Source organism: Mesoplodon bidens, assembly GCF_964165515.1.
Source record: "Mesoplodon bidens genome assembly, chromosome: 5".
Lineage (NCBI taxonomy): Eukaryota > Metazoa > Chordata > Mammalia > Artiodactyla > Ziphiidae > Mesoplodon > Mesoplodon bidens.
Window position 1 is genome coordinate 95,840,962 of NC_138161.1, and position 13,558 is coordinate 95,854,519.

The 13,558-nt window shown below is 43.0% G+C and overlaps 1 protein-coding gene across 3 annotated transcripts in view; it reads left to right on the top strand.

Moving 5' to 3' along the window:
- The window catches only part of USP13 (ubiquitin specific peptidase 13), a 128,105-nt gene that overhangs the window by 64,957 nt on the left and 49,590 nt on the right, over positions 1-13,558 (top strand). For all 3 annotated transcript variants that reach the window (XM_081234770.1, XM_081234771.1, XM_081234772.1), the window contains exons 8-10: positions 621-808; positions 6,928-6,999; positions 7,353-7,446. In XM_081234770.1, the coding sequence (XP_081090896.1) occupies positions 621-808; positions 6,928-6,999; positions 7,353-7,446 (354 nt within the window). The remainder of the gene's footprint in view (positions 1-620; positions 809-6,927; positions 7,000-7,352; positions 7,447-13,558) is intronic.

Genomic DNA, 13,558 nt, shown 5'->3' on the forward strand with positions numbered 1-13,558 from the left:
GCCGCTCCGCAGCATGCGGGATCTTCCCGGACCGGGGCACGAACCCGTGTCCCTTGCATCGGCAGGCAGACTCTCAACCACTGCGCCACCAGGGAAGCCCACTCATGTCACTTTTTAATTTGTTTTCTGTGCTCTTCTTTAAACCTCCCTCCCATGTTGAGCTTCTCCCGAACCCCATGGTTTTATTCCACTTTCTTCTCCAACTGCCTTGCTTTTTGTTTGCTGTGTTGCATTGTATCTGCCCTTGAGATTATTCTACTTGCTTCTTTTTTTTGATTCCTATTTGTCTTCTTCCTCCTCCTATCTCCTTTCCTCCCAGTCTCTGTCTCTTTTATTTTAAAATCTTTTAAATGTGGGTTTTTTTTAAATTGTGGAGAGATACAGCTAATGTAAAATTTACTGTTTTAACCATTTTTTAAGTGTACAATTCTGTGGCATTAAGTTCATTTGTCTTGTGCAACCATCACCACCTCAGTCTTTTTTAATGAGGTTGTTTATTTCTCTGTTTAACTGGGGAAGAAAGGCAGAAACATCTATTGCTGTTAGAAATAATTGGTGGGACATGATGTTTGAATGATAATCATTGTTAAAGTTGTATTTCTTCAATGACGTTGCCCCAGACAGAGAACGGGCTCCAGGACAATGATAGCAAGCCGCGGATCAGTGAGTGGGAGGTGATCCAGGAGACAGGGACGAAGCTGAAGCCCATGTACGGCCCCGGATACACGGGTCTCAAGAACCTGGGCAACAGTTGCTATCTCAGCTCTGTGATGCAGGCCATCTTCAGCATCCCAGAATTCCAGAGAGCGTAAGTGTCCCGTATAGACCAGGGTGCACAGACTGCCCTGCATCCCCTCCGCGTCCAGTCAGGCAGTGTGTGCTGAGGAAGCCCTTCACCATCTGTGCTGTGACTTCCCTCATGAAGCTGGGTGAGAACACTTGTCAAGTGTTATGGGGATCAGGTGAGATAAGAAGAGCTTTGTAAACTGAAAAACCTCCTACAGGGATTTGTCATATTAATAATGGCTTCCATTTTTAGCCCAATACCCTCTATGCCAAGAAAGTAATAATCATTAAGCTTCACAGCAAAACTGCTACACCTCTTCCTATAGATGTGCTAGGAGAGGTTAGGTTCGGTGATCTGGTTGGTCAGTGGTGAGTGAGTGGAGCTTCTAAGAGGATTTAAGCTTTTCTTTTCTTGCTACTCAAAATGTGGTTTGTAGATGGTGCTGGTCCTTGGACTGCTGGATGTGGATCCGAAATGAGACAGGTATGGAAATTGAGAGTGAGCATTCAGAAATTGTGGTAGGCCTTTGACGTTGCCGTTTTTTATAAGTGGCATTTCATTTTTTCAGTACAGTTGACCCTTGAACAACATGGGTGTGAACTGCATGGGTCCACTTATATATGGATTTTTTCAATAAATACGTACTACCATACTACAGGATCTGTGGTTGGTTGAAACCATGGATAAGTAGGAACTGCGAATGCAAAGGGCTGACTGTAAAGTTATGCATGGAATTCCGATTGTGCAGAGGGTTGGTGCCCCTGACTCCCGTGCTGTTCAGGGGTCAACTATAATTTATTTTTATTGTTTGTTTTTTTTTTTTGCGGTACGCGGGCCTCTCACTGTTGTGGCCTCTCCCGTTGCGGAGCACAGGCTCTGGACGCGCAGGCTCAGCGGCCATGGCTCACTTTCTTCCTTCGACTGTGCTTAGGACAGGGAGCCACAGAGACTGGTAGCTGCAGCTCATGGGCAGCCACTGCCTCAGTTTAGGAAATAATCTCTAGTGTTTCCCAGAGCAGGTAGGATTTGACCTTGGTTCAAGTATGGAAGAGGACACACATGTGCTAAGACAGAATGACGGGCAGATAGCACACTAGGGACAGCACAGGGCAATTTTTAACCCATGTGGAGTTGAATGCTAATGATTTTAAAGGTAGTTAATAAAAGTATATCAGATGTCCTTTTCCTTCCTCTCTTGGTATTTGAAGTCTTACCTCTTCATACTGTTCCTGGCTTTGGAAATTTATGGTCAGGTTTCCATGTCAGGCTTTAATTTTTTCCATCCAGCCAATAAAGAGTGGGTTCTGCTCTGCTCAGAAGTGTGCTGGGTATGGGGGGTTCAATGGTAATCAAAAGGACCTGGTGCCCAGCCCCAGTTGGGGAAACAGACATTAAATAAATGTAGACCGTCCCCAACTTATGATGATTCGACTTAAGATCTTTTGACTTCAAGGTGGTACAAAAGTGATATGTGTTCAGTAGAAACTGTACTTCGAATTTTGAATTTTGCTCTTTTCCCGGGCTAGTGACAGGAGGTACATACCCTCCTGTGATGCTGGGCAGGGCAGCAGCCATAGCTCCCAGGCAGGCATGCGACCCTGAGGGTAAACAACTGATATGCTTACAACCATTCTGTACCCAGACAGCCTTTCTGTTTTCCACTTTCAGTACAGTATTCAATAAACTAGATTGGATAGTCAACACTTTATTATCGAATAGACTTTGTGCTAGATGATTTTGCCCAACTGTAGGCTAATGTAAGTGTTCTGAGCATAGTTAAGGTGTGCTAGACTAAGCTTCAATGTTTGATAGGTTAGGTATTGTAAATGCATTTTCAATGTATGATATCATCAACTTTTGATGGGTTTATTGGGATGTAACCCCATCCTTTGCTGAGGAGTATCTGTAATCGTAAGAACAACTGCATGGTTATAAATATGGTAAATTCCATGAAGGAAAAGGGAAGGAGGTGGTCAGGGAGGATCTCGTTGAAGAAGGGACACACAAAGGGATACTCACCTTGACTGATGTGCAGGGGGAGTGTAGATAGGGTTTTGCAGAAAAGGAGGAGCAAGTTTGAAGCTCTGAGATGCGAAAACCTTTTCAGAGATACGCATCATGCGTTGTATTATTTTTATGAATTCTTACCCACGTCTCATAGCTGTATTATCATTTGATTTGGAAACAGTGTAGCTTCATCTTATCTGTCTCATGCTCCAAGATTTTTTTTTTAAACTATTGAGGGAAAGTCCTTATGGTAGGTGTTGTATAATTATTATTTCTTTTAAACTAGAATGGAAGACACATATTCTTTTGTTACAAAGCGCAACAAAAGTTTTAGTGCTTTACAGCCTACAGTTTTTGAAAATATTTTCTACACTTCAAAGTTTGATGAACAGTTAACTTTCTGAATTTTTTCTTCAATGAAAAAATATACCTCAGGGCTTCCCTGGTGGCACAGTGGTTGAGAGTCTGCCTGCCGATGCAGGGGATGCGGGTTCGTGCCCCGGTCCGGGAAGATCCCACATGCCGCAGAGTGGCTGGGCCTGTGAGCCATGGCCACTGAGCCTGTGCGTCCGGAGCCTGTGCTCTGCAGCGGGAGAGGCCACAACAGTGAGAGGCCCGCGTACCGCAAAAAAAAAAAAAAGTACCTCATGTCTATAATTTGGAATTAAGATTTGAATCTCTCACCTGATCTTGTTTCAAGGGTTGTAGAATTTTGTAGTATCTAACATTTTGTATTCTATTTCCTAAACATTTACTGTATATATTAGAACATGAGCAACTTATTTTTCATACTTGTCCTCGGTCTTTTGGTTCTTTTACTGAATATCACTGGGTTGAAGTACTTGCTCTTCAAACTCCTTTTTCCCCAGTGGGACTAACTCAGTGGAGTTACGTCCAGGACTGGTATCTCCACTTTGTAAGTAGAAAGAGTGACTCACAGAGAGATTAAATGACTTATGCACAACCACGGTGTAATTCGGGAACATCAGCTGGACTCCTGGATACCCTGCCTGCCACTTGAACCCAGTTTACATTTCAAAATAATTCCAATGAGGAGCAAATCTAAATAAACTGGTGTACGAATTCAATGACAACGAAGATGGATTGTCAGGTAGCAAAACTGTTTTTTGCTTTGAAAACCACTAGATTACAAATCGAAGCTATAAGTATTGATACTTTAAAAATTATCCAGCATTACTGCTGCCTTTAAAATTTTTTTTTTAATTTTAAAATTTTATTTATTTATTTTTAATTTTTGGTTGCGTTGGGTATTCGTTGCTGCGCGTGGGCCTTCTCTAGTTGCAGCGAACGGCGGCTACTCTTCGTTGCCAGTGCATAAGCTTCTCATTGCAGTGGCTTCCTTTGTTGCGGAGCATGGGCTCTAGGCACGTGGGCTTCCGTATTTGTGGCTCATGGGCTCTAGAGCACAGGCTCAGTAGTTGTGACGCACGGGCTTAGTTGCTCCGCGGCATGTGGGATCTTCCCAGACCAGGGCTCGATCCTGTGTCTCCTGCATTGGCAGGTGGATTCTTAACTATTGCAGGGAAGCCCCTACTGCTGCCTTTTAATTTAATTTTGTTGTAATAGAGGATATTCCTCATTGATTAGAAAAGGAATATAAATTACTAGCAAAATGGACTTTTCTGACATCAAAGGTTTACCCCCTTTAACTTTATTCTTCTCCATCAACCTTGCCGGAAAGCGTAAGCTTTTCACTAACGTTCATCTTACCAGTGGATTTTTTTTTTGTCTTGTCAGGTTTTGAGATATGATAAAGACTGGATTGTAAGAGAGCTAATGTTTATAATGTTTATCGTGTTGTATATTGATTAAGAATTCTTCAGTGCAACCTCTGACTCTGAATATAGTTTGGTTTATCTATTATTTGGCTTTTGGTCCACTGAAAATTTCTAAATGGAATTGTTCTAGTGATACAGCCAAAAGCCATTTGAATGGGACTATTCCAGAGACGTGTGCTCTGTTAATTTTTATGTTGGTACATAACCTTGGATACAAATTCCGAGTTTGTAATCAGCAGGTGCCTAGAAGTTTCTAGTATTTCAGGGATCTAATTAGAGGTCATTACTAACTGTAGTGTATCATGGTTCTCTGCCAAGACTTTACTGCAGTAATGCCTGTTCTGTTGGGTCATTAGGTAGTCAGTTATGAAAATTGGTTGTGTGATTAAATGATCTGAATATATTCATTCAACACATGTTTATCGAGTGCCTTTTACATGTTAGATGCTGTTCTAGTGCTGGAGATGCAGTCATTTAAAGTCTCTGCCTTCATGGAGATTATATTCTAGTATGTGATCTCTAGAAAGATAGATAATAAACAAGAACATAAATAAATTGTATAGTTGCAAATAGTGATTCATGCCAAGAAGAAAGTTAGCCAGGCTCAGGTGATATGGAACATGAAAGGGAGCAAGGATCCGTAGAGAGAGCATTCCAGGAAAGAGACAGCAGGATGGCATGACCCTGAAGCAGGAGCGAGCTTGGTGTGCCCTGGGCAGCAAGAAGGGGAAATGGCTGGGGCGTTGTGGTCTGGGAGAGAGGGGTGGGAATGAGGTCAAGCAGGCAGGGCAGGGTGCAGGAAGGGACAGGGAGAGGGATCTGCTTCTGGATGCTTCTTCCTAGAGCTGTCAGGCTCAGAGAGTCCAAGCCTCAAGAGGAAAGGTGAACAGCACAAAGCAGGGGATGTGAAATAGGAAATGAACTTAAGAAGTGAAAGAAATGATTGTGTGTTGACATATATATGGAATCTAAAAAAAAAAAAGGTTCTGAAGAACCTAGGGGCAGGACAGGAATAAAGATGCAGATGTAGAGAATGGACTTGAGGACACGGGGAGGGGGAAGGGTAAGCTGAGACGAAGTGAGAGAGTGGCGTGGACTTATATATACTACCAAACATAAAATAGATAGCTAGTGGGAATCTGCCGCATAGCACAGGGAGATCAGCTCGGTGCTCTGTGACCGCCTTCAGAGGTGGGATAGGGAGGGTGGGAGGGAGACGCAGGAGGGAGGGGATATGGGGATATATGTATACGTATAGCTGATTCACTACGTTGTAAAGCAATTATACTCCAATAAAGATGTTAAAAAAATTAAAACAAGTAATTCCCAATCTATGTATAATTATTTAAATGTAATGAATTCACTTATATGCTTTCTCTTTTGAAAAACATCCTTGTTCAATGAAAAAGATATTAGTTTATTCATCTACTTAATTTTGAAGATTGCTCTGTAGACAGACTGACAAGATATGTACTACTGGAAACAACGAATACAGGAAAATATATTTTTGACACGTTTGGAGGAAAATTTTTAAAAAAAGAAATGATTGTGTGTTGAGATGAGAGATGGATGGTTACAGTTAGACTGCTCTGTCAGGTAAACTGGTCAGAAGGAGGGCTTGTGGGCTGCACAAGGGACTGTGGATGGGGCAGGTACATCTGGCAGCATGGTTCAGGGCACAGCTTGGGCGCCAGGCTGCCTGGGTCTACTCTGGGCTTCAGCACTCCCTCTTGGGTGATTTTGGAAGGCACCTAATGCATTTGCACCCTGATTTCTCATCTCTCAAATGAGGTAACGACAGTAATCCCTTCCTCGTATGGTTGTAATGAAGTCTTAATCAGGCAGTTTAGGAAACGCTTCAGAAACGGTACTTGTTACTGCTGTCATTATTCATTTTGACACCACCAGAACAATTCCTCACCTTACCTTTCGTTTTTGGGAAGGTAGTTGAGATGGCGTAAGCCAGTGGTCCTTGACTCTGGCTACATGTTAGACTCACTTGGGGAACTTGTAAAAGATTCCAAATCCCAGGCCTCAACCTCAGGCAGTGAAATCAGAACATCTGGGGGTGGCTCTGGCTTTCGTATTTTTTCTAGAAACTCTTTAGGGGATTCTAACTTGTACCTGGGGTCGAGACCCATTGATAGAAGCATAAACATTTTAGGGAGGCCCATGAATATGACTGCAGAGGTAGGATCTCAGGAAAAAATTCTCTTCAGGTGAATGATTTAGTGTTGACAGAAAGGCAAAAAGGTCGTAGCTAGGATGATAGCTTATTTTGGTTCTGTTCATCTCTCAGTTCCTATGTTTTGACTGTTGCTTTTCATTTTCTAGGTATGTAGGAAATCTGCCAAGAATATTTGACTACTCTCCTTTAGATCCAACACAAGATTTCAACACACAGATGTAAGTGCCCTGTTGTAATTTTTAAGTATCTGATATAGTGTTCATAGTGGTTTTCTCTGAGTTGCAGAATTAAAGGCAATTCTCTTCTTTATTGTCTGTATTTTTAAAAGTATTCTGAAATAAGCATGGGTTGCTTTTGTAAAAAGAAAAAAATCAGTAAAATTGTAAAGTACTGAGAAAAGTTGAAAATGGAATCAGTATCAAGCAGAATCAAACAGGTAAGTTATTTGTGAGTAATTGAGATACAGTGTTGCACCTAAAAGCAGCTGTACTTATTGAAATTTGTAGGTAATTTTAATATCTCTGAGGGGAAACAACAATAACCTTTTTGTCTGTTTCTCCCTCCTGTCCAGGACTAAGTTAGGACATGGCCTTCTCTCAGGCCAGTATTCAAAACCTCCCATGAAATCCGAGCTCATTGAACAGGTGATGAAGGAGGAGCCCAAGGTATGTGTCTGGGTATTTGCCACACTGAAATGCTGGAAAGAGGAACCTTCTCAGCAAGAGCATGGATTTCTATGATTTGGCAAATGGTGGCCATCAATTTAACAAGCTGTCAAAATAGCTCTTTCATTTTAGGGTCTAGGGTGTCTGTCTGCTCTTAAAAATCGTGGTAAGGAATAGCCAGGGTTGGGGTTTCTGGTGGCATTTGCTTCATGGATTATATGTGATTGCCATCATTAATGGTCTTTAGAAATAATATTATTCATAAAGTAGTGCTGGAATGGAAGGAATAAACATATAAAAATATAAACATTTTCCCCTCGGTAACCCAATCTTGGCCCTTGTAGTGTTTGTGTTCTCCTAAGCCTCAACTCTGTTTGCTAGGGTTTCTCAAGAGGCTGGTTGTTATAAAAAACAACACACATATTCCTATCCCGCCCCTAGAGCTGAGGATTCTGAATTTCTGGGGAGGGCTGGGAAGTCCTTATTTTAACTAAGCTGCCAGGGAGTTTGTAAGCACACTTCAGTACAGGAAACTCAATTGGCCATTCAGTCACTATTACTTGACTCATTGAAAGATGTGCTTCATCTCTTAATAGCCAGACATCCATTTCCACGTGCCTGCAGGTTGGGCCACTGACCCCTCCCTGGGCTGCTTTGTTAACGCAACTCCAGATGGCGCCACTCGCAGCCTGGCCTCTTGGAGTGGTGCCCTTGGAGTTGTGCAGTGCGCAGCTTACACAGCTGTATCTGGCGGTCTTGGCTCCCACAGCGGCAGTCATCCTGGGTGGAATGCAGGCCCCGCTTCCCCAGCCCCTGCTCTGCCTCCAGGGTACCTTGGCTTGACTTAGTGGGCAAGTTCTTTCAGTTCTGTGTCTCAAGTGTGTGACCTCTGTGCTCCCAGCTTAAGTCAGTCATCCTTGACTAATGCCTGCAGACTGAGAGCAAGAATCGAAAGTGAATAAGTTCTTTTTCATCAGGAAGCCAGTTAGTTGGGGAAATGGAGCAAACAGGAGAAGCGAGACTAGGAAGGGAACATACAGAGGCAGTGTCTGTGGGTGGGGAGAGGGAAGTGGGTTGTGAGAGGGTGGAGAGGGATGTAGACATTCTGAGGGCCAGGCCTGGAGATCAGAGTGTCATGGCCAGGCAAACCTAAGTCCTCCAGTGGCATTGTTACCCAGCATTGCAACAATGAGTCCCTTATCCACGCCAGACAGGAAGACCCCCAGTTGGGATGCAGTTGAGGTGGTCTGGGCTATCAGGTTATCTAGGCTTCTTCTACCTCTGAGCTCCTGTGGAACTTTGAAGAGGTGATGGTGAAAAAACTTGGCCCCAAATGTTGTTTTTGATCACATTTATCCTGGGTGTTCATCCAGGCTGTCACTTCTTGGGCCACTCTCAGGGCAGAGGCCACCTGCCCTGGTGGAGGAGACGGAGACTAACTGGGACTCGGGAGCCTGGCTTCCTCTCCTGCCTTTGCAAGCGATCTGGAGACGGGGGCAAGCCCCGTAACCTTTCAGTCTCAACCATCAAATGGAAGATTGGTCTCGCTGGCGGTTGTGAATAGTGCAAGTGTGAAGGTCCCCTCTCTAATGTAAATAGAATCTGTGTACAGTACAGGACGGTTGTGCTTTTGGAATCTCCTCATTTGAGAAAGTGGGAAATGAAAACTCATCAATTTAGCAGTGTTTGGAAGGAAAATTTGGTTTTAATATCACAATATCCTTTTACATTAGAAAAAAAGTAGTTCTTATATAAGTCATATTCTTTATTTAGTCTGTGAACAGCTGGGGACCCTAGTCCCCTCCCCACCATTAGATTAGCATGGTAGCCATGTGATCTCCAGGGGTCTGAGGCTTGCTCTGCCCTGTCTAGTTCAAGGTGTGAAACCCGGCAGCACTTGGACCATATCTGTCCTGCAGGTGTGTTTTGCTTGCACCTCCCCTCCTCCTCAGAATCTGACTTTCCAGCTTCTTTTAAACACTCAGAGCCTCTGGCAGTCCCAGGCCCGTGACAGCAGTGGCTGGAGCTGAGTAGCAGCCCTCCCTTCATACAGGACACACTGTCCCCAGCTGTCCCCAGCCCCTTTGTGATTCGTGACCTGGCTGGTACGCTGGGTATTTGGGTATGTGACCCTTGATCTAGATGATTTGTAAAGTCCTTTCCCTGCTCCGACACGCTAGGATCAATTGGGTCCCTTTAACATTCAGAATGAGCTTGAGTTGACCATATGATTTTCTTTGTGGCCCTGGAGGTGCCAGTTTCAAGCTGTTACTTGAACAGGCAAGTAATTCATTGTAAAATCTCCACTCCTCTTGACAGTGGAGAGAACTACTTTCTGAGGCATCAGGATTTTCACTGGCAGTTGGTTTCAGAGAAACCAATTTGTGCGAATCTTTCTTCTTTCAGGTCTCAGGAGCCCTTTGGTCAGGTGGTCTTGTCCTAGGTCTCTGGTGTTTGTGTCTTATCTTGTAGATGAGCCTGAAATGCTCCAGGAGATGAAAGAAGATGTGCTGAAGCAAAGAAGAGGATAGATTACAAAAGGAATGTGTGGTGGAGGGGAGAGAACACAGAGCCATGTGGCAGGAATGCTTTTTTACAGGGTCACTACCAGAGATACCAATAACTAGCATTACATAGCGCTTACGAAAGACTAGGCCCTTCCTGTATGTTCACTGATGCAGAAATGGATGCACAGAATCCTAACCTAAAGTTACAAAGCCAGGGAGTGGGAGAGCTGGGGTTTACACCAGGCAGTCTGGCCCTGAGTGTGTGCAGTATTGACCACTGCACTGTCCTGCTTCTCTAACAGTTGTTCCAGTACTTGTTTCAGGCTCCCAGTGCCTCGGTGTGTAGATGCTGGTAGGTGGATGACAAAAGGGGCTGCTTACATTAAAAAGAATGAAATGATGCCATTTGTAGCAACATGGATGGACCTAGAGATTGTCATACTGAGTGAAGTAAGTTAGACAGAGAAAGTGAAATATAGTATGATAATCTGCTTACATGCAGAATCTAAAAAAAAAAATACAAATGAACTTATTTACAAAACGGGGGAAGGTTGCGGGGAAGGGATAGATTGGGAGTTTGGGATTGACATGTACACACTGCTATATGGATAACCAACAAGGACCTACTGTGTAGCACAGGGAACACTGCTCAATATTATGTAACAACCTAAATGGGAAAAAAATTTGAAAAAGAATAGGTACATGTATATGTATAATGGAATCACTTTGCTGTACACCTGAAAGTAACACAACATTGTTAATCAACTGTACTCCAATATAAAATAAAAAGTTAAAAAAAAAAAAGGGGGGGTTGCTTAAAGTTTGCGGAATTACCAGGTAGCCCAGTAACTTGGGCTACTCACATCTTGGGTCATTTCTAAAATATATACTTTTGGATATTAAGTTGCTCTGCTACAGACCAAGGTGAAATCTAGTTTTTTTGTATACATGCTTAACACACATTTCATCTATAAAAATGTTTGCAGTGTTTTTTGGGGGCACTGCCATTTCTGTATAAATTTGTTGAATTGATTTTTAAAATTAAATTGCATCTATAGTAGCTAAAACCTCCTCACTATAAAAGGACACTTTTTCTTCTTCAAAAAATAATATTCCTGATCTTTATGCATTCTAAGACAGTGCTTTCACACAATTTAATGCTGAATACTCCATAATTTGTTTCTCCTTCTGAAGATAGCACATTATTAACAATTCTGTATTCCGAACAAACTGTTTCTTAAGTGACAATTCATTTAATTTCCCATCTAACTGATCCTTGACACAGAATTGCTGGTCTCAGTTTTTGATCAACATGATATAACCAGGGTTCTACTTCCAGATGATGTAATTTTAGCTCCAAACATAAGAACTTTGTTTTCACTAACCTCCATTTTCCTACTTTGGGCAAATGTAACATTTCTAACTCATCTTTTGAAATACAAAAAATAGCTTGGGGGAATACCCTCTGTTCCTTTAGCTTAGGAGATTTGGGGTTTGGACGTGAGTTAGGAATTACTGGTCCAATGTTTGTGGTTTAAGGTTAAAAATTTAAATCAGCAGATGACATACACCTGTGTGTTGGGGAAGGCTGAGATGCATGTATTTTTTTTTCATTCCTGTGATCTTATAACATAAGCATCTGTACAACCGTTGCTCTAAAGTGATATAAAGTCTCAGTCTTGCTGCTTGTTTATTAATTAAAGCATTAGCCTCAGAGGAATATGAGTGGACACTGGCTGGCTGCCTTCTTGGTTGCAGTGTTAAACAGAAAGTTCTGTGTAAGCATTTGGGAAAGATTCTGATCAAGGTAGTCCTCTCTCCAATTTTAGCGGATCTGTTTTGCAGTTGCTGATGGAGAAAGTAAGTACAGCACCCTATAACTATGACAGGTTCCTTAGGTGGATGCTATTTAGGAGACTATCTGGGGCTCCCTCTTATAAAGTTAGTTGTCAGGACTAGCCTTTGCTTCTGGGGTCCAAGGGGCAGCTCACAGCAAGAGTGAGAGCTTCCTGAAGGCAGGTCTGATTCTTGGTCAGTTTGATCTCTCTAGTCTTGTTTGGTGATGGGCCCGTAGGGGACACTAGGTGATGAGACTGACCCAGTGCCAACCAGGAAACATGTTATTTCTTTGATTTACTTCTTTGGTTCTTGTTTATTTATTTTGGCGGTGCCTTATGGCTTGCAGGATCTTAGTTCCCTGACGAGGGATTGAACCCGGACCACAGCAGTGAAAGCGCTAAGTCTTAACCACTGGACTGACAGGGAATTCCTTTTGGTTCTTATTTAGGCTTTTTGGTTTCTTTTAAGTAACTGCCTTATTCTAGAGCCTGACCTTTTAAAAAAATTATTTAAATATGCAAATATACACACACATAGAGAGCAAAGTATAATGAGTCTCCATGTACCATCGTGTAGCTTCAGCAGTCACCCTTACTGCCAATCTGGTTTCATCAGTCCCTCCTGAACTCAATTTTTCCCTTCCCTCCTCCTTCCCTTCCTCTCCTTTCCCCACAGTATCTTGACACAAAATCTAAGCATCATCCTTTTCACCTGTAAATATTCAGTATGCACCTGTAACTAGAATACCTTCTTTTTTTAAAAACATTTATATCATGTTGAAAGTTGCTTAAAGCATTACAACAAAATGTATCAGCCAATACCCAGCCCCTATACAGATTTTCCCCTGCAGTATCAAAGACATCTTTTCAGAGTCCCTCTCTTTTTGCAAGCGATTGATTTGTTGAAGGAGCTGGATCATTTGCCCCAGGATTGCTCTAATGATTGCTTCCTTGAGGTATTGTTTAGCTTGTGTTTCTTACAAGCTGGAAGTTAGATCTGGAAGCTTAATTAGATTCAGGCTCATTTTTTTTTATAGCCTGATTTTCTATCAGACATGAAGCGAACATAGTAATAGTCGAACATGGGAATTAGTGAGACCTCCCCTCAGAAATCAGAGATAGAATAGGTGTGGGACGTGGGTGCAGGCGGAGGGGTCAGCTGATGGTTAGGTATTAAGTGTGGGGCGGCTGAGTTTGAGATAAATCCAACCCAGCTGTGAGGGCCAGGAGCTGGTCTGCCGTGAGATGTGGGGAGGGAGAGGCAACATCTCTCCGGTTAGGAAGCTTTTCAAATAACTTCTCAGTGACCATCAATTCTCACGCTATAGCTTGTCTGTTGCACCAGGGATTAAGCAAGGTCAGTTGAGGGAAAACAAAGAACTGAAATGGGCACCGAGAGAGAAGAGGCATGGGAGGGGAATGAATGAGGCTGGGCTGCAGTCCAAGTGCGGGGCTGAGTCTGGAGTTTTCACCAGGGTCTCCATTGAGACGTCTCCTCCCAGCTGTACAACCACATGGTGGCACAGAGCAGCAGCCAGCTTTTCAGAATTTGTTTTCAGCAAGTTAGTAAACTTTTCCAAGCAGCTGCTTTGATGGGGACGGGCAGCCACCTCAAGTTCCACACACAGCTTGTAAGAATTAACACCAGCAGCAGCAGCAGGCAGTGAGTGTGTGCTTATGGGCGTGCCTAAGCCGAAATGCACAACACGAATAGATGTATTCCAAGTGGTGTCTCTGCACTGCCCAGAGTGGACATGTCATTGCTGG